This window comes from Typha angustifolia, chromosome 14 (genome assembly GCF_048772165.1).
Source record: "Typha angustifolia cultivar Huaian chromosome 14, ASM4877216v1, whole genome shotgun sequence".
NCBI lineage: Eukaryota > Viridiplantae > Streptophyta > Magnoliopsida > Poales > Typhaceae > Typha > Typha angustifolia.
This window is the reverse complement of record NC_133252.1, coordinates 962783-983011: the sequence shown is the minus strand read 5'-3', so window position 1 is coordinate 983011 and position 20229 is coordinate 962783. Positions and strand designations below refer to the sequence as shown.

The 20229-nt window shown below is 35.5% G+C and overlaps 1 protein-coding gene across 2 annotated transcripts; it reads left to right on the top strand.

Moving 5' to 3' along the window:
* Positions 1 to 345: 345 nt before the first annotated feature.
* On the top strand, positions 346 to 16915 carry LOC140775746 (uncharacterized). 2 transcript variants are annotated; one of them, XM_073119159.1, is made up of 24 exons: positions 346 to 557; positions 1678 to 1796; positions 3821 to 3905; positions 4642 to 4695; positions 6200 to 6291; positions 6403 to 6506; positions 7833 to 7905; positions 8594 to 9050; positions 9675 to 10013; positions 10116 to 10319; positions 10400 to 10498; positions 10589 to 10661; positions 11167 to 11294; positions 11420 to 11708; positions 11799 to 12016; positions 12102 to 12229; positions 13070 to 13187; positions 14473 to 14528; positions 14613 to 14706; positions 14791 to 14986; positions 15087 to 15158; positions 15241 to 15341; positions 15420 to 15482; positions 16330 to 16915. In XM_073119159.1, the coding sequence occupies exons 1-24, from the start codon at positions 519 to 521 to the stop codon at positions 16435 to 16437; spliced, it is 3309 nt and encodes a 1102-aa protein (XP_072975260.1). In that variant the 5' UTR covers positions 346 to 518; the 3' UTR covers positions 16438 to 16915. The 2 variants fall into 2 exon arrangements, with proteins under 2 accessions (XP_072975260.1, XP_072975258.1); XM_073119157.1 differs by having other exon boundaries at positions 347 to 557; positions 7830 to 7905.
* The last annotated feature ends 3314 nt before the right edge of the window (positions 16916 to 20229 follow it).

Sequence of the window (20229 nt, the reverse complement as noted above, 5' to 3'; positions counted from 1 at the left end):
GAGCTTATTATCTATTGATGATTTTAGACGATTTTACACTTCTACCCTTCTCTTTTAAGAGGCGGGTATATTATACCATTATTCTATCATACTTCTAAAGTTGATATTTAGATATGTACCCCTCAGAATACTTTGTTTTTACATAGATACCCTTCTAATCTGTGTTTCTTCGTATCTGTCTGTCTCAGTTCTAAGGGTAATGTAGTATTTTGGTTTAAATTAACAAGCGAGATCTAGTTTTAATAAAAAGAAAAGACTTGTACCTAAATAAAGAATCATTTAGGGGCGTACACGCAAAAAAACCATGCGTCATTATCTCACGGCATAAGCTTTGTTACTTCTTGATTTGTTCTCTCGACGGCACCATTAACCTGTTCGTCGTTGCTTTCCGCGCGGAAGACCCGGCCCACGACCCATCTCTCTCTTCTCTCTTCTCTCTTCTCGCTCTCTCCTCTCCGAGGTCAGATCGTACTCTACCGAGGAGCTGGAGGCGATCGCCCACCATCTCTCCATCGCTAATGTTCGCGAAGCGCCTTATTCAGAAGGCCTTGCATCAGGTACGGTTTTCTTGACCGAGGATCGTCTTTGTGAGTCATTTAGTACGTTTTTCTCGTTAAATTCTCTGTGGAACTTTGTTTTCTTGTATCTTTTGATCTCTGATTTCTTGCAAATGGGAATCTGATCTGTTTTTTTTGATCCGATGGGGAGTCATGGGATGAGTCCCTCGTCGTTCCTGAATAGGGGTTTGTGTCTGAGATGATTGTTGCTAAGTGTTTTAGACTAACCCTGGGTGATCGTGGAAATGGTAGATGGGATATCTTAATATGGGAGGAAGTTGTTGAAACCTTTACGCCCAAGAAGGAAGGGATGTATGTAAAAACTGATATAATTTTGGGTAACTACTTCGATATGTGCTCCTCTTTGTTCTAAGTAAAATTAGCTGGAACTCAAATGTCAAAGAGAGCAAAATGTCCTGAGAGCTCATTTACCTCATATGATTCTAAGAATAGGATTTTTTTCAGTCTTTTTCATGAACGGATGCCATATGATATGAAGCACCTATATTCATAACGAAAGAAGCTGCAACACATGTTGAAAGCATGAAACTCCTCATGATAGTCCCCTGCTTATGTTTTTATTTGATCTCGGCCGGTGTGAATAACTAACAAAATTAGTTTCCTTTTCATGCTTCCATTACATTTGCTTGTCTAAGTGCATTTGAATAACTTAGAATATTGTAACAACAATGACCTTTCTTGTACTACCTTAAAACAAATGCTACAAATGTACTTCCTTCTCATTGAGCCAGATTATGTAGTTTATGTGCTAGTTTCATGCTGACTGCAAGTGACTTCTAAACATCACCAGAGTTCCATTGGTCATTAAATGTTTGTAACATGCTTCTCGTCTGCACTCGATACATTTGAGCATTGATTTTTGAGTTTTGACCACTGTATGCATCATCAAAAGGCATATTCATGTGCAAAATGGGTTCCCAATTGTCTCAATGTCATTTGATAAACAAGGCCATACCTTTTTGTTTACTGTTAAGTAGAATTATTTTTAGTATATCTGCTTTCACAGTTTGGAACTTCTTTTTTAGCATGTCCATTTTAATCCAATAAATACTGATTTTGATTTTTGTGTTTACATGTGTTTCTTTATTTTCTTCTGCAGCATGAGTTACAACCTGTAGCTGAAATGAACCTTCAAATCCCCATTCATTATGGGGTTCCAAATACTGCATCACTTCTAGCTTATGACCCTATCCAACGGCTTTTGGCAATTGGGACATTGTGAGTTTGAAATTACTGACTTCTCATTCCGTTTAACTGTCAAAGTCATCTTGGTTGTAGCTAGATTCTTATTTCCTCTTTCTATGGATTTTGAGGAAAATACAAATTAAAATTTAGTAGTATTATTTCATTCTTTTAATTTCTAATTTAGTAATGTTATCATCAGTAGGTGATGATCTTTTGACGGGTGGATATTTTGTTTCTTTTCCTAAGAGGAGTAAGTATCACGGATTCTAAATGTATTTACCATAGGAGACATTAGTAATCGATCTAATTAATTGCCTTCTTTTTAACTTTTCAATTTTTACTCTCTATCTTTCACACACACTCTTCTCCTACTCACTAAGCTCATTTGGCAGTCGATATGATACCCCCTCTGGCTAGTCTACACTTTAGTGAACTCGAATGGGTTTTTTTTTAAAAAAAAAAATATTTCTCTTTTTCTCACTCATTTATAAACTCCTCTTTTTTTTACTGCTATAGAATAACAAAGAGAAATCTCTCTCTTTGCTATTATTTTGTAGTATTAGTTTATGAGTATAAAAAATTGTCAAATTCAAGTCGGAATTTAGTATAGTTTGGAGTGAGTTTTTAATTTAGTTTTTAGACCTTATATGTGACTAATGTTTATTTTTTTATTTTCTTATAAATTTTTAGAAAATTTCTATATTTTAAATAATATTTAGAGTTTTACGTAATTAAAAATAGTCCAATCCGATACTGGCGATCAATATGGCTGATAGGTATCGTTTTTTCTAACGGTCGATTTCGATCCCAATGTCGAGTTTCGACACCTTGGTAAATATTTATAGGTGTGTCCTTTTGTAATTATCTTGGTAATATTATAAAGTGTTGAATGTACTTCCAATAATGAGTACATACTGTTCACTGCAAAGTTCAAGTCTTATTTCTTTTCATGGTGGCATTTTTCTGGTGTTCTACCACTATGATTTGAAAGTCAAGTCTGTCAGAATATTGTGATATAAGTTGGCTGATCGTATATAATCTAACTAATCAAGTAATTAGTTGTCCAGTAGTACTACTTCATGAATAAGATTGTCAAGGTGATTACAAGGCCCTGGTAGGCAATCAGGCACCTTGAAATGGTTAATTCGTATCTTCAGCAAGGGTCACTCTTTTAAGGAGGAAAAGTGAGGAACTTGAAGAAAGAAAAGAAAGACACTGTTAAGGTGCTTCATTGGTGGAGTAGTACGACAAATAGATGAGAAGGTTCATGGAATGGATCACAAATGAATATTATGTTTTTGATCTGTTTGATATCTTCACAGAAATAAAGTTTAAGAAAAAACAGAAATTTTCTTTTAAGAGTGTCAAAGTGTTAGAACATAGAAGTTACATAGAATTTTAATCATGCTTCTATACATGTGATGCCTTGAAGTAGCATGCACTGTCTATGACCTTGATGTAGTTATATACTGACATTAGACACGAAGATTCTTGAGGTCTCCTGTATAACATTATATCAAGCTTGGCATAGTTATAAGTCCAAAAGTTTGACATACACAAAGAGATTGCTAGTCTAATCATCTAACCAGTGACAATACTTTGTAATCTAAAACCAAGTCAGTAAAATTTATTATGTGAAGAATGTGATCAATATCCAGATACGAGGATCCGTAATCTCTAAATCCTGCAACTAGGATTGAATCTACTTTAGTATCCCGTTTTCTAGGTTTTGTTATTTTGGCACGATGGTCATCATTGTTAACCCCCAAAATAGCATCTAACTAAGAGAGCAACTTGCCTAGCTAGTCATCACTCGTAAGTTCCAATCTTCTAGATGTGTAAGATGTGTATCAATCATGACATTGATATTGATTTTGTTAAGAGTTTATCACATTATATGTATGCTTTATTATTAAAAGGAAAGGGCATGGATCCATTCTGTAGAGAAATTAATCTCAATGCAAATATAATTTTCATTCGTTGGCTGTTAGCAAAAGTTAACATCACAACCAGTATTATACCTGCATTTAATGATTTTTCTATTGTGGTGTTTGCAGGGATGGTAGGATAAAAATAATTGGAGGTGAAAATATTGAGGGCCTGCTTTTATCGTTGAAAAAGGTGCCTTACAAGTACCTGGAGGTATGTAGCTTTTTAGTGCACCATTTCATAGAATATGCATTGTAATCGGGTTTTTTTTTTAATTATCTGAGGAATAGGTAGTTGGATGTTGCAAAATGCGATGACCTGAGGAAGAATCAGTTGAATGATATAGCTTGTGTCATCCTTATAAGAATGATATAGGGCAAATGAGAGTGCTACTATGCAATCGTGGACTTATTGAGTAGAGGAGATTAGGGAGGGAACAGAAATGAAAAAGATGAAGAGAATAGTATTTTAGAAAAAGATAATAAATGGAAAGGGAGAGGGAGAAACAAGCCACATTTGAACAAAAGGTCTTCTTATCATTCCTAGATCCATTATTTATAAGGCTCTAGCTTATTCCTTATGACAGATAATTTGATCCTTAAAGGACTCTTAAAGAAGAGGTAAAATGTAAAGCAAATAAACTAGGAGTCTTACTCATCTTTGCTATTGTAGACCAGGATTACTCATTAAAAACTCGCTATAGTACAGCTATAGTCCTACAGTTAAAGCAGAAAAAGAAACTTGGAAATGCTCCAAAAATACTTAGTAAAGGAGCTAGTGAACCAAAGTGCAAAGTGCTATTTAAACTTCAAACTGGACTTGAACATGAAATCTCTCTTAGTAGTATGTCATGCACAGTTTCTTTGTTTTCACATTTTAGTTCCTTCTTTGGCTATCTTATAAAGGAATTCCATTTCTCTGTGCTAACCCCTCATTCTCTCTATTTCAGTTTCTACAAAACCAAGGATTTCTTGTTGCTATCTCAAATGAGAATGAAATCCAGGTACAAGATAATAAACTTTTTTCAGTTACTCCACCTGTAGAGGTAATATAATTGGGACTACATGTTAATCACTTAGTAACACATTAGAGATTCCAAACGTTGGGCCATTTCATCACAGTAGACTGAGGTGTCAACAGTTACTGGGAGCTGAGAGTACATCATAGTAACACTATGATCTGACTTAAATGGGAAGCATATCTCAAATTCTCTCTGTTGGATCACTTATATAGTCTGCAACAGCTTGGATACAATGTATCTTGCGGACAAGCATAGATGACATGAGGATGCTCATGATATTGAGAAGCAGTATGTTCTAAAGAAAAAGGTCAAGATGAAGGCCATGGTTGTCTTATGACAGCTTTAGGCTCTTCCCGCCAATATTTTATAATTTATATGTATTATCAATATGCTAGGTATCTTGCAATTGTGGACATTCACAATGTTATATTTGTGAATGCTTGTCAATATGGATAACTTTGTCATTTTATCGTCTCTTTTTATTTGTAAACCTTTACCATTTCATAACACTATCATTGATATTTTGAGTGATTTTCACTAAGTTTGTAAGATCCCTGTTCAATTATGTAACTGACTGAACTGAAAATAACATATGATACTTATAATGAAGATATTGATGTATTTTAGAGGCAAGTTTTGAGCTAAAGCCATGTGGTATGGTGCTCTGTACAGCTAGGCCTCGTAGCCGCCATATACCTCTTGACTGCCTTTTGTAACTCTGATAAGTCATAGGCAAAATACGATGAGAAACTGTTTAGTTAAAAGTTTTCCTGATATTTAGGATAAGAGAAACATTTAGGATGGTATAGACATGTGTTGAGACAATTCCATTGCACCCGCAACAGGGACTGTTTGAAATCAAGTTAGAAATGAAACTCTAAATTTGAGTATAGATGTCAGTGAGAACTAACATGATGGCCCATGCCTAAAATAAGAGGATATGGCCCATAATAATGCCGAATGATGGAAAAGAATTCACAATATTAGATCAACATAGTTTGGATCAACGATGGCCGTGCCGTAAGAGAGGGAGAGAAAAAGATAAGGGAGAACGGGTTCGACATCGCTGCTAGCCTTGCACTCGCTCGCTTGCTGCTCTTAGCCACTCGAATCAGCAACTTAAGTTTTTTTTCAACCCGACCCTACTTGACCCATCTCTCACCCTTTCTTCCTCCTCGAGTTAGGACACCTGATACGAGTGGCCGAGAGCGGCGAGCAGCGAGGCGGTGAGGACGGCACCCCTCGTGCCATATGCCAATATGCAGCCGGCATGACCATCCAAGATTGGGATATGGGGTTCTACCATTGTTAACTTTCTGTTGCTTATCTGCATATTATGGTGATGCTGCAGTATTAGAATGATTTATCTGTGTAATAATGATCTATTAGTTTGTTTTTGTTAGTCAATGGATGCTGCTGTTATTATGTATTATGTGTACCCAAGACATGTCGACCCATTCACTAAACAATAGAGTTTCTTTGGCAGGTCTGGAATCTGGAACTCCGGCAACTATTTTATTGTGCACAGTGGGACGTCAATATAACTGCTTTTGCTGTTATACCGAGGACCTTTTTAATGTGCGCTGCAGATATGGAAATGATTTGTTATATAAGTTAGATGCAAGCAAATTGTTTGGATAAGTTAATCAGATATACCTACACTACACCTATTTTGTTTGTTTTCTGTAGGTTTCTTGGAGATGAGAATGGATTGTTTTCTGTTTTGAAGTTTGATGTTGCAGAAGGAAAGCTTCAAAAGATGCCGTATCATGTTCCTGTAGATGTTCTAACTGGTATTCATGTTGTTTCCGACTTACTAGGAATTGATACTGTGATTATACCGTGATATTTTTCTTCCTTTATCCATGATGAATCTATTAATATGTCATCTCTTCGTCAACTTGTTGGCATTTGTGTAGTTTAAACTTTGACCTTCAAAGAAGAGCAAATTACATTGCATATCCTTGTTGATAGTCGACCATTAGGTCCTACCCAGTAGATGAAGTCTACAAGAATCTTCTATTTTTATAGATAAGCTACCTCTGATGGAATTTCACATTGAAAAATCTATGAAAAGGTCTTGAAAAGACACTTGTTTTTCTCACCATACCAGCCGCTTCATTCAATCAAGCATATGTTTTCTAATTTTAAGGTAAAGAAATTCATTTCAGTATTCGTCCATCCTTAAAAGTTGGTCTTAAATAAAAAGGAGTGAAGTATGATGCAGAGAAAAAAACAGTGAGTTATGTCAGATAGCTGGTCTAATTAGTAGAGAACAATAGGATTTTCTAAAGTTGTTGTAATATCTTTTTTGTCACTTGCTCACCCACAATATTGCTCATCACCTCTCAACAATCTTGTTGTTTGAGTTACTAATCTCCATCTTTTGTATTTGCAATTTTTATCTAATTATATTTTGTCAATAGCTTCATATTACCGTTGGTTAGTACATGGAGCTATGTTAGTAATGAAGGCCATGATGTATACAGGAAATTGGTTATTAAAGATAGTGCTATGTAGCCACAGGTTCTTTATGATGTCATTGTAAATACTACTGCTGTGTAGGATGTCCTACATGGTTATTAATTAAGCTGTATAGCCAGTTACATACTTGTCATGTAGGATGGCCTACACATCAGTGGTATTTACAAAGACACATTAAAGGACCCAAAGCATTTTCTGATTATTAATTCAAAGTTTGTGAAATTTGTGAATGAATTGCTGTCAAATAGAAATAGACATATTACGTGTTGCAGTAAATTTGTGAAATTTACAACAACTTCAACAACAACAACAACAATAACAAAAAGAAAAAAAGAAAAGAAGAGAGAACATCATCATAGGTATTTGAGATGGGTATATGAATCTTATTTGCCATTCATCTCTGAGTAAGGCTATGCTCTTTATCAGTTTAATGCCTTGGTTTGAAACAAACTTCATTGGTTTTTTCCCATTCACTGATGAATATGAATATATGATGTCATAAATTTCTTGGTATCCAATCATTTAAAACTATTGTCTTGTATGGAGCTTTAGTTTTCTGTATTCTCCTAGTCTATTCAAATTTATGTTGGTTAGACACAGACTTTATAATTTTGCTCCATCTTTCTCCACAGAAGCAGCTGGTATTTCCTTGTTTGATCCTCAACCTATTGTTGGAATTCTGCCACAACCTTATACTTCTGGGACCAGGTATAATGAGTACTTTTGTTTCTTTAAAAATATTGTGCTCTTTTTTATGTTTCTGAGCAGGTGTTTCTCTCTTATTAACTTTTGAAGTGTATATTTTCATAAGCATTGCCTAGAATCTCAATGATGCAGGATATTGTTCATAAGTAAGAATAGGAATGTTCAGTGAAGGTAAAAGAAGGGAACTATGTGACAGAACATCTAACTGCAAGGCATCATACAACTACAAATTATAGGCCTCAAAATGCGATTATTTTGGAACTGTGTGATGGAACATTTACTAGTCATTCCTCTAAAGTATCAGAGTGATACTGGACTATGAAATAAACTTCAATTTTCCTTTTTTTTTTCTGCTAGAACCAATATGAGGATGCTATCTTTTTGTTTATTTTCTTGATGAGTTCTACACCAAGAATATGTGATTTTATTGCAGGGTGTTGATTAATGATTAGTATGTTACATGGAGAAAGGAAACTGTTAAAGTAGGCAACATTTAGTAACTGTTGCCTTGACTGATATGAAAATTCTCTTTGTTTTATTAGTTGAAAAACTTACTAAAGTTAAGTTTTCATTGCAAGTTTGCTTCTTCCTTTTGAGGACTGTTTATCTCTAGAATAGTCTTTCTGTTTATGCTGATATGAGCATTTTATTTGATTGAAAAAATTACTACAGCAATTTGTCTCTATTACAGAGTACTGATTGTGTATGAAAAAGGACTATTAGTTCTTTGGGATATATCGGAGAACAGGGTTGTTGCTGTCAGGGGTTATGGGAATCTACAGTTGAAGGGTGAGGAGAGCACTGATTCTCAGGGTGATGCAGGAAATGAGCTATTAGGAGGTTTAGATGAGAATGAACAACAGGAAAATGAAATTTGCTCCTTCTGCTGGGCATCTAACACTGGTTCTGTTGTTGCTATTGGCTACATCACTGGAGACATACTGTTGTGGAATATGTCCCCAAAGCACTCTGTGAAAGGGAAACAAGCTGGTATACCCAATGTTGTTAAGCTGCAATTGTCTTCTGGAAATCGTAGGCTTCCTGTCATTGTCTTGCATTGGTCTGCTAGTTCTAAAACAGATAATGATAAAGGAGGGCATCTTTTTGTATACGGTGGTGATGATATGGGATCTGAAGAGGTTTTAACGGTTCGTTGTCCATGTTATGGTTCCTTGTTTCTTTAAATTTCTGTTGTTCTCTATTGGCTCATACAATGAGCCATATATACAGTGTCTGATAGTTGTATTTTATCTGGATTTGTATAAAAGTCAACAGCCATCCATATGATCCACGTAACACACTTTATATTAATCTATTCACTATTGGCACATGAATTATAAATTTCCTATTTCCTAGGGAAACTTGTTAGACATATTCCTTTTTTTTAGCCCTATGGATCAGTTTCCTTCTATTCAGCTCTATGCATAAAAGGTTCTTTGTCCAATTAAGTGTTGTAATATCTCTTCTTACTGCTTCCTCCTACATCATTTTTGGTCTCTCTCCCTCTCAAGGGACCTTCTTAATGTGTGGTCTCCTTTGTACATGTCCAGACCATCTAGATCAATTATCATGTAACTTATCCTCTACAGGTGTTGCCCCTTGAATTGCATATATTTTTTTCTTACCTCACTCATCCACGGTTTGCCTATTGGGAATGAAGCCATTTATTTCCTAGGAACTAGTGAGCTCATATATGAAATTAATTGTGACTAAGCTACTACTAAAGTACTAGTTTTACCATAAATTTGTGCTGAGGATGTTTCACATTGCAGGTTCTCAGCCTCGAGTGTTCCTCTGGATTAGATTCTGTAAAATGCACCTATCGTATGGACCTCAAACTTAATGGATCTTTTGCAGACATGATTCTAATACCAGATGCTGTGGCTCCAGAGAAAGATTGTACTGCTGCTCTTCTTGTATTGGCAAATCCTGGACAATTAAGTGTGTATGATGGCAATCAGTTCTCTGTGCAAAACCCTGGCAAGGAGGAAAAATTTTGTGCTCAAGCAGAGAACTTCCCAGTCACAGTACCGACTATTGATCCTTGTATGACTGTTGCAAAGCTATGTTTACTACCAATAGGGAAAGATTCTTCCAAGGGTTTGCTGAAGGTACTTCTCGTCTGAAATTCTGGTTGTCTGTTGACTTTACTGCTGATCTTCTTGAATCATTACTATGTGGTACTTATGTCACTTTTGTTCTATCAATTTTAGAAATTCTATACTAGCAAAACTGTGATGCCTTCCCCATTAAGGGGTTCAAAGTGGCCTTTGACGGGTGGGGTTCCTGGTGAAATGTTGTTCTCGGAAGATCATGGAGTAAGAAGAATATATATAGCTGGTTATAAAGATGGATCTGTAAGAATATGGGATGCGACGTTTCCAATCCTGACACTCATGTTTGTCTTAGAAGGAAAGGTTAGTGCTGTGGCATTTACTACCTGATGAGTTGTATATCAAAATTTCAAGTGATCACATGTCTTAGAGTTTGACTGCAGGTTCCAGGTATTGAGATAGATGGGGAAAATGCTTCAGTATCATCACTGGACTTTTGCTCCTTGACTGTGACTTTGGCAGTTGGCAGTGAATGTGGTCTGGTTAGTCCATTGCACAATAATTATCGTTTTTTAAGGCAGAAGAGCAGTTTACTATATATTTGTATTCATTGTTTTCTTTTGATTATATAGGTACGAGTATATAAGTTTCATGAGAACACCGAAGGTTCAAGTTTCCACTTTGTGAGTGAATCTAAACAGGAAGGTACTTTGTTTTCAACTTTGTTAGCCATAGTGATTAATTTGAAATATCTCCCCTCGGCATTTTGCACGAAATAGTGCACATTTAGTATTAAATTGTTTGATGTGAATGAAATCATGCAAAATTTGAGAGGAAATATTTTGCATCTTCAGCGACATCTAGTATTGATATGGGAAACAAGAGATAGCATGCTCTAGTTGCACGATAATTGATGCAAATTAAAATGAGAAATAATGTACAGGCAGGGATATGCATACTATAATGTACTAAGGGTGTGGTGCAAACATTATTCTAAGTTTCTAACCTATGAGCAATACACAGCAGGTGCGCTAGTATAAAACAGCAATCTGAATTCAGGTTTGAAGACATTTCTCATATCTTTAATATGCTTCTAAGTATAGTTGATATGAAATGGTGCAAATGGCTGTCATTTTCCTTTTCTGCATTGAGTTGTAGTGGTCTTTAACTTTGTGGGAGATTCAATTTCATTGATGAATGTGCTTTGCAGTTCATATTGTGCATCATGGAAAAGGATTTCATTGTAATGCAGCCTTCATGGTCTTGAAGGCACCTGTCCGAAAGCTTCAATATGGAAAGTCAGGGGAGAGACTTGCTATAGGATTTGAAAGTGGTCAGGTATGCAGTACCTTTTTTCTATTGACAATTTATCTTTTTCCATTTCTGCTAGAATTCAGGTCGTCATTTTAAAAATTCTTAACAGACTACCCGCTTGTGTGTCACTTTCTTGGTCCTCTTTTCAGGTGGCAATGCTTGACGTCTGTGAGCTATCAGTTATGTTTTGTACGGATTGTGCATCTGGAGCAAACTCTCCTGTCATATCTTTAAGCATTCAAGATATTTATGGAAGTACTGCTCCAGTAGACAGTCCACAAAAAGTAAGCCCCGATAGTTTAAAGAACACCATGGAGGTACTAATTATTTTAACCAAGGATGCACGTGTTACAATTGTTGATAGTACTACTGGCGTTATTATAAGCTCACAATCATTGTGCCAGAAGCAATCATCTGCAATTTCGATGTATGTCATAGGCAAGTAATTATCTTTCATCTCATTAAGAAAAACAATTCATCTCTCAATCTTATGTTGGAGTAATTCTGCATTTCTTGTTGGATTTTTAGATAGAAGTAATGTGATCTCTGGCACATCAGAAGAGAATTATTCCCAACATTCACCATGTAAAGACACAGACCCAAATGAGTCCGAAATTAGTGATAATCTTGACGAAAGCAAAACAAGAGTGGTTGATGAGCACCAGCCAACTGATGCATCGGACCTGCTTCTTTTGTTATGTTGTGAGGATGTCTTGCATCTGTATTCTTTAAAATCTATTATACAGGTGAGTATCACACATATGTTAGCTTGACTGACAATTCATCACATCTTATCTGTGTTGTGACCTTTTCCTTTCCTCTTAATTTAAGGGGGATAGCAAGCATCTTCACAAAGTGAAACTTGCAAAACAGTGTTGTTGGTCAACAAATTTCAAGACGAGAGATGAGAAAGCATGTGGATTATTATTAATTTATCAAACAGGGGATATGGAGTTTAGGTAGACAATAATTTTACTATTACTCCTACATTCCTTCTTCTTAGATACAAGTTTAAAAAAAATAGTGTTATTTTACATAATATAATGATGGGAAAATATACTTTTTGTGCCATGGTCTTTAATTTGCTAGAGAAATTTGCAGCTAACGTAGGATCTGAGTGAAGCATTCTCTTTTCTATATCTTCCTATCATTTTCTAACAGAATGACATTTTGTCAGGATTTCTGTTTTCAAATAGGTTTCCTATAGACGCCATGGATATCTCTAATATTTCAAACATACAAAATTCATACAGAACTTTTAAACAATATTCTTCAGTACCCAAACTTTTTTATCCTTAGACTTTCCATCCTCTCTTTTTTCAATTCTATTGTGTGATCCATCCCCGTTAATGAATTGGTAACAATGATTTCTAGAACAGTGGTATTCTCGTGCTGCTTGACTTCCATTGATATCCACATTCCTCGCCACATTTCAGTTTCAAACTGTGGTTGACGGCTTGTTGCTTTCTCTGTCATCCTCCCCTTCTCTTGCAACTGATGAACATTCCCTGCTGATCAACTATCATCCTCATCTTTATCGTACCCATTCACGTATTCCTTGGCCTGTTTTCACCTTTAGATTGCCAGGTAGTAGGTATGACAATAGAGAGAAGATCCATGATGGAGGTTAGTAATAGGGTACTTTTGGTATGTAAAGTGATGTTTCTGTAAAAGTTCACATAGATGATATATATGTGAAACTTGAAAGTTTTCAGTAATGTATATGTTGCTTCAAGATATGTTTTCTTGGAATTGGAGTATGCTTATTGATATATATTTGTTACTTTGTTAACGGATAGGTCTTTGCTGGATTTAGAAAGAGTTGGTGAGAGCTCCTTAATGTCGTTGTTAAGATGGAGTTTCAAGACCAACATGGATAAGACCATGAGTTCTTCTGGCAATGGACAAGTTGCTTTGGTAAATATATTTGCTTCTTTCTATACATTTGTTTCATAAAGTTTCAAAATTTTCTTTCTTCCAAACTTACATATGTGATATCTAGTTAATATAAAATATTCTGCTTCATGAAATTGTGATATTGAAGATTTTTAAGACAGTCATTAGTCACTTGAAAGCCGGTTTGCTTCTTCCAATCAAGAAAGATCCAGTTCTCATGAGATATGTTTGTTATTTTGCCTCATTTATTTATTTCCTCCTTAAAGGTATTTTGAGTTACTACTACAAATCCATGACTCGTATCTGTCTCTTTCCTTTCTCTAAATATATATTGAGATATAAAATCAAATGTATCATTCAAATGAACTGACAATCACAAGTTCGCAACTGACTCACCAGTATCAGAACTTTACATTTATAATATAAAGTGAACTTTGATGAACTGAAGGCGGTTTTGAGCTTTCTATCTGATGAAATAAACCTTTATTAGTTGGTAAAAGGACATATTTAGAAATAGGATTACTTGATACATAGTTCATGGTGCTGATTTGATTGTTTCTCCATTACTGTAAGGTTCATTAGATCCTTTTATCTTTCCATGTAAAAGTTGCTTAGCTCTTGCCCATGCTTCCTGCTTTCCGTCTTTGGCAATAGACATTAATTGGACATTCATTGCATCAGTTTAAAATATCACCTCATTTCCTCTTAACTCATTTATTTGGTTCTGCACTAGTAACCTACTATATTCTTTCTAGATTAAGTTGACGAAAATGATTTTTCTGCCATACTATAATACTAAAATATATGAAGTTTCTAACATAATATCAGCAATGGATGTACCGAATGCAGTACATTGTTTCTCACTGCCTAGCTCAGCGCTTGATGACACAGTGTCCTACCATTGCCATATGATACTACTCCCTTTTCTCAACATGCTGCTGTGTGATGGAAGAACATTTATTTTTCTAGCAGTTGTTGACTTGTCTCAGGCTAGTTCATAGTATAACATGGCAACTTTACCAGTAGGGTATACATGCACATCAAAATAATGGTGTGGCCCCATGGCACTGATGTTGTATGTACGACATGATATTCATGGTTGCTCCACACATACTGGTATTCTGTTTCATGTAAGTCCAAGCTTATCTGGACTTCTCATCCATGTATGTCGGGACATGATCCTAAAATTCATGTTCATGTGCATTTACCTTGAATGTGTAGTCTTCTCAATAACAAAGATTTCCCACCTAATGCTTTTCCTCTTGAAGACTGCTGTTAATTTCTTTCCACCCCTATTATCTTATAGGTGAGTGGTTCTGAACTTGCATTCATTTCTATTCTGAACTGCGAAAATGACTTCAGGTATCTTTCTTTGCATAAATTTTTGGAGGTGTGTTGTAAATGTGGGTATCGTCTTTCTCAATGTTTATATATGATAAATCTTAGGATTCCAGAATCTTTGCCATTCCTTCATGATAGAGTTCTTGCAGCTGCTGCAGAAGCTGCTATTAATGCTTGTACTCGTCAGAAAAAGAAGCAGGTTGGGCATTTTCTTCTTTCTTCCATGTACCATTATCTACTCGACGTTTTATCCTACATAAATGTTATAACTTTTCTGCCACAGGAGACAGGTCCTAGAATTCTTGGTGGTATCATCAAAGGACTTAAAGGGGGTAGAACAGAGAACTATGCCGATATTGCTGATAGGTTTCTCTACTATAGTTCCACTCAACAGTTGGAGGAGCTTCTTTCAAAGATCCCTTTTGTACAACCATCAATCACAAGTGACGGTGATTTAGGAGCTGATGAATTGAGCATTGGTTCTCTCTCAACACACCCTATATATATATATATATTTGTATGTCTTTGTGTATATATACATACGTGTCTGCATCTCTCTCAAACCATACTTCCATGCAGATGACATTGAGATTGATGATACAATACAAGCCCCATCAACTTCAACTAACATGAATAAAAAAAACAGAAGAGGTAGGGTGCTGATATCTCAAGTTGCAAGAACACAAAAACTTTCTGCTCCTTTAATTCACTTAGGTTTTATCTTATACCATAGACGCTGAGGAAAGAGAAAAGTTATTTGAGGGATCAAGTGATGTCACAAAGCCAAGAGTAAGAACGACTCAAGAAATCCTCACCCAGTATCGATTCGCTGGGGTAATTATTCTGGGCATGGTGAATCAGTTTTACTTTATTTTCTAGAACTGCTTATGCTGATGTTCCTCCCTTTACCAGGATGCCTCTGCAGCAGCAGCTCATGCAAAAGATAAGCTTGTACAACGGCAAGAGAAGCTTGAGGTAAGGGAGCAGATGACTTTATGTAATATTGAGATTAGGTTTTGTGTCCCCTAATTTGATTATGCAATTGCATGGATAAATGTTAAATTCTTCAGGAGTTCCTTTGGAGAATTTTAGGAAAGTCTCTAGTGTCCAGGTTACTATTAAGTATTAACAGTGAAGTTTCTCAAATATATGACCTTTGGTTTTTATTTGGTCAGGAAATATTTGCTTTCTTATTAGGAATGTCAATATATTGTCTGTTTTGGGTTCCTCATTTGAGTCAAACTATGTCAAAAGAGTTCTATCTTTGTGGTAGATTGGTTTAGGAAGAATTTTGATGTTCAGGTTTGTCTTTTGAGGCCATCTTGATATTTTTTTTCATCTATACATGGGAGATTTGAGAAACGGAGAAATAAGATTCTGTCATTTCTGGGGATTAATGAAACTTCATACTTACCTTAACCTGACACCATAGTTAAGTTCTATTCGGAAACCTTATGGCAGGGTACTTTTTTGCTCACTTTTGTGAAAGTCTTGGTGCAATTTCGAATTGTGAAAATTTAAACCTGCAGATCTGCTTAAATTTAGTGATATTTGCAGATTTTTAAGTAAATTTTCCTCTTTGGGCATGTAATTTTTTGTTACTAGCCGTTAAGTACTGCACCATGTTCTAGGTGACCCCAACTATATATGCCACTTAAAACTTTCATATCATGGTCATTTTGTTCTTGGAAGTGAATTCTGAGCTATTATAATAAAACAATTTCTTGTTGTTGTTTTTATTTTATCCTAATTGTTTTCTCTGACAAAGTGCATACTTTGGGTGATTGATGTAAGAACTTCTGATAAGTACTGTTTCTTCCAGAGATTAAGTCAACGCACTGCGGAGCTCCAAAGTGGAGCAGAAAATTTCCATGATATGGCTAATGAACTTGTCAAGGCAATGGAAAACAAGAAATGGTGGAAAATATGATGACAATTGTCAATTACAAATATTTAACTTACATAGGTACGTGATATCACTTGCTGCCTTGCTGCACTCCCGTAAAATGCCTCCATAGCATCATATTTAACACCATAAGTTCCTCTGGCTGGGTCAAAGGAACCTCCTCCAAAGATTTCCACCGCACAGTTTGTTTCTGGCAGTTACAATAGGATTATCGCATCTCATCGTATTTATAAGATCCAAAATGAGTTTGCTGGCTTTATATATTGGCAATTCTTTGAGGTTACATTACTGTCTGTGTAAAGTGTGAATAAAGATATATTGAGAGAGTGATAGATATCCATCCTGTGGAGTTGAATGAAATGTAAAAGGTCTTTGTTTGTTCCCGTGAGAAAAGTAAGAATGTTTTTTTTTTCTTTGCTTCTCCTTGGAATGTCCTGCCCCCAAAATATGGGATAGAGTTTGAAATTTTTACAAAGCTATGGAAAGGAAGCATTAATTGGAATTGGGAGTGATGTTATAGCTCTTTTGTTCCTAAAATTTATAAGCAAGAAGTGCATTCTTTTGTTTTCTTTCACATCCATTATCACCAGGTATGCCATAATTGCTATTCACCGCATTCACAGTTCCCGTTCTTTGGCTTCATGTATTTCTAATATCTGCATCTACAATTAATAAAATAAAGTTAGGTTTAAATTTATGGATTCTATGAAATATTATTTTTCAAAGGCTAAAATGAGTTCACATGCAACATCTTGATACAAAATTTTTATTTATATTGATTTCTTATTTATTATAGATGCTGTATCTTCAAACATATAAAACCAAACAACTCTTATAGTGTCAGTTTTTCTTTTTACCCCCCTTCTGAGAAAAATTTGTGATACCTTTTTATTGGTGCTACTTAATCACGTTTGCACCGTCCAAATAATGTAGACCTTTTACTTAGCTTGACTAGGCAATGTCATAGAGCATTACATTGCCTGTCTTAAGTTCTCACCTGGAATTCTTAAAGCCTGATAGCTACCTTTCATCTACTTTCTTGTCTCATACTGAGTTTTTGACCAAAATGGATCCTTCGCATAAATTATTAGTTACCAGAATGGTGCTGCTTCTAGAGTCGTGGGCTCTAATCCTTCCTCTTATGAGTGCTTATGGATATTTTTACCTTCTTGATATTTATTTTGTTATAGCTCAGTTTGTGTTCGTTTAAATGTGGGGTTTATATCTAGGATTGGCCTGCTACGTTCCCTCTTTTTTCTCGTGTATTAAATTGTAATCATTTGCTCGAATCTTATTAACATTGTCCTTCATTTTTTATAGTAACATATAAGCATTACGTTACAAATAATTTTCTAGGTTATTAGCTGTAGAGAATCAAGGCCCTTTAGCAAGTTTCATTATCTTTATTATTAAGTACTAATTAGGCTCTCTTTAATAGAGAAGGTTATCAACTTTCCTACTCATTTAAAACTTGGATTATTAAGTCAATATTAAAAGTCTGATGCAAGATGATGGGGACTTGACGCACTTTCTTCAGAAAAAAAATTTGCTAAGACGATTATTGTGCATCCTAATCAACACGTTTGTTTGCAATTTAAAAGGATTTGATGAGATACTTCTCCGGCGAAATGTTTGGCGATATTGAGAAGATTCTTTTCCTTTTAAAATTAAAAGTACTTTTCATTGACTTCAAAATTAAAAGTTTCTTTTTCATTTATAAAAAAAAATTTACCAAGATTATTCATGTTATTTTACATCTATAATTAATCGAACTCAGGATGTGAAGGGTGGAAGGCCATACAGCAGCTTTAGGTTTTGCTCAAAATTTAACTTTTTAATCTAGAAATTGTTTTGGAATAGGCTTCCTCATGGCCAGATCTTGGCTGAAACAAGGCAATGTAAGCTGCTATCAGCTCTCCATGGCCGACGATGCTACCCTTGTTCCACAATGCTCCTCCCTCAGTTATATAATCGACGTTATGTTCTGACACATTTGGAGCACAAGAATGCCATTTTATTTCTACTTGCTTTGGTACATTTGGGAACATTATCTACCTCTTGCCTTCATATCATAAAACCATTGCTCCCAGAACCATCACCCTTCCAATTATCCCTCACCTCATTCCTGAGAACCTCTCCCCCGGCAAGTTCCATTCCACATTGGCCATACAGGCGCTCACCATCAGAGAGGCTCTCCTGTACATTAGCCAAAAAGGTATCTTTCATTTGATTGTTGATAGCCAACTAGCAACTAGCTTCACCTCACTGAATATTATTAGTACCTTCTTGAGTTCATATTATTATTGTATTAAGTTTAAATATGTCTATTAAGAAGTTAATAAGTCAGTCGTTTGGTTAACTAATATGACATACCAATGTACTTGGGAAGCCAAAGGGGCTTTTCTTGATCGACTTATATATATATTATTTTTGGCATACGGTGAGTTATTTTTAAATAATAAAGCTTTATTTTTGTCAAAAAGAAAAGAAAAAAAAAGAGTGAGGGGATAGGAAGGGAAAAGGAAGTAAGGTTGCCTTGGCGTAAAGCAATCCTCACAAATTGACGGGGATTGGATAGCTTTTTGAAAACTTTATCACAACTAATAGGATCCTGCCACATTGGCAGATGCTATCTCCTCCCTCTCCATGCTCTTTGCATGGCTGCAGGAGATCCTAGTGAGTATTAGTGCCTCTGTATGCACCACGAGGGTCTTTTCCCAAGCACACACACAAATAATTACTTGCATAAATTTATATATATGTGGACAAAAAGCTACTCCCTAAGCAGGTCAGATTGCTCGGCAATTGGGGATGGGGATGGTTGGACTGCATTCGTGCAATCCAGCCACTCTAAAAGCGGCTCGGCTTCTCCGTGATCAAGGAGAATATGAATTCAACTTCAATCCTAAATAATATTATAGAGAAATTATTTGGTGGCCGGTGGTCGGTGGTTTTATAGTTTGACTCAATTTGGTTGATGGCTCGGCACGGTTAGTTTGGAGGAACAGTTTGACAACGCAATAGCTTAGAACAGATTTCGATAATGTTTAGTTCAAAATAATTATTTAGTGATACATATAGTTTTGTCCGGCAAGTAGCTCATGAATAATAATAAAAATTAAAAACCCCGTCATGATAGTCAAAGGTCACAGTGCAGCCACGTAGGTTCCTCCTCCTTGGTCCGCTGTATTTGTGGGACCCAAGAGTACGCTTTGGTGGTCAGTAATTAGGATACGAATCTGGGTACTTTTTCCTCTTTTCTTCTTTTGGGCAAATACAATACTTATTATAAATTCCAAACAGTATTTATCTAAAATATTTAATACAACGAGTTTTTGACCAACCTAAACTTTGATTACCAAAATAAATTATACCCAAAACAACTTAAAATACGAAGAAGAAGGAGTGTTTAAAAGTGATGAGTTTTTAAGAGAAAGAAGTTACTTCATCTATTTATTAGACATAATAAATGGGTTTCTTTTTAAAAAAATATTATATATAAAAAAGAGATTTTTATTTATAAAAACTTAAAACGGAAGGAATTCAGTATTATAACTGAGGCGTTAATAGAGATTGAATGCTGATAGATTTAGTATTAATAGAGTGAGGGTTTATCACTTTTAGTTGTAGTTAAAATGCAGATAAGTTTAAACGTTTATATTTCGAGTTCGTGAGAAGGAGGTTGACATAATGTTTAAAATGAACTATTTAGATATTAAGTTGGGAGATTGAGATAAACTGTTTTGAGTACATGAATTAACGCCTGGTTACGGGTCACACACGAACACGGTGAATCTAACAACCCAACCAGGAGGC

Bases quoted from the DNA above. Each gene is read 5' to 3' on its own strand.
- LOC140775746 (XM_073119157.1), top strand. From the start codon at position 519: ATGTTCGCGAAGCGCCTTATTCAGAAGGCCTTGCATCAG. The intron at 7,906-8,593 runs GTATAATGAGTA...TCTCTATTACAG, and splicing joins CCTTATACTTCTGGGACCAG to AGTACTGATTGTGTATGAAA. The intron at 15,159-15,240 runs GTAGGGTGCTGA...CTTATACCATAG, and splicing joins GAATAAAAAAAACAGAAGAG to ACGCTGAGGAAAGAGAAAAG.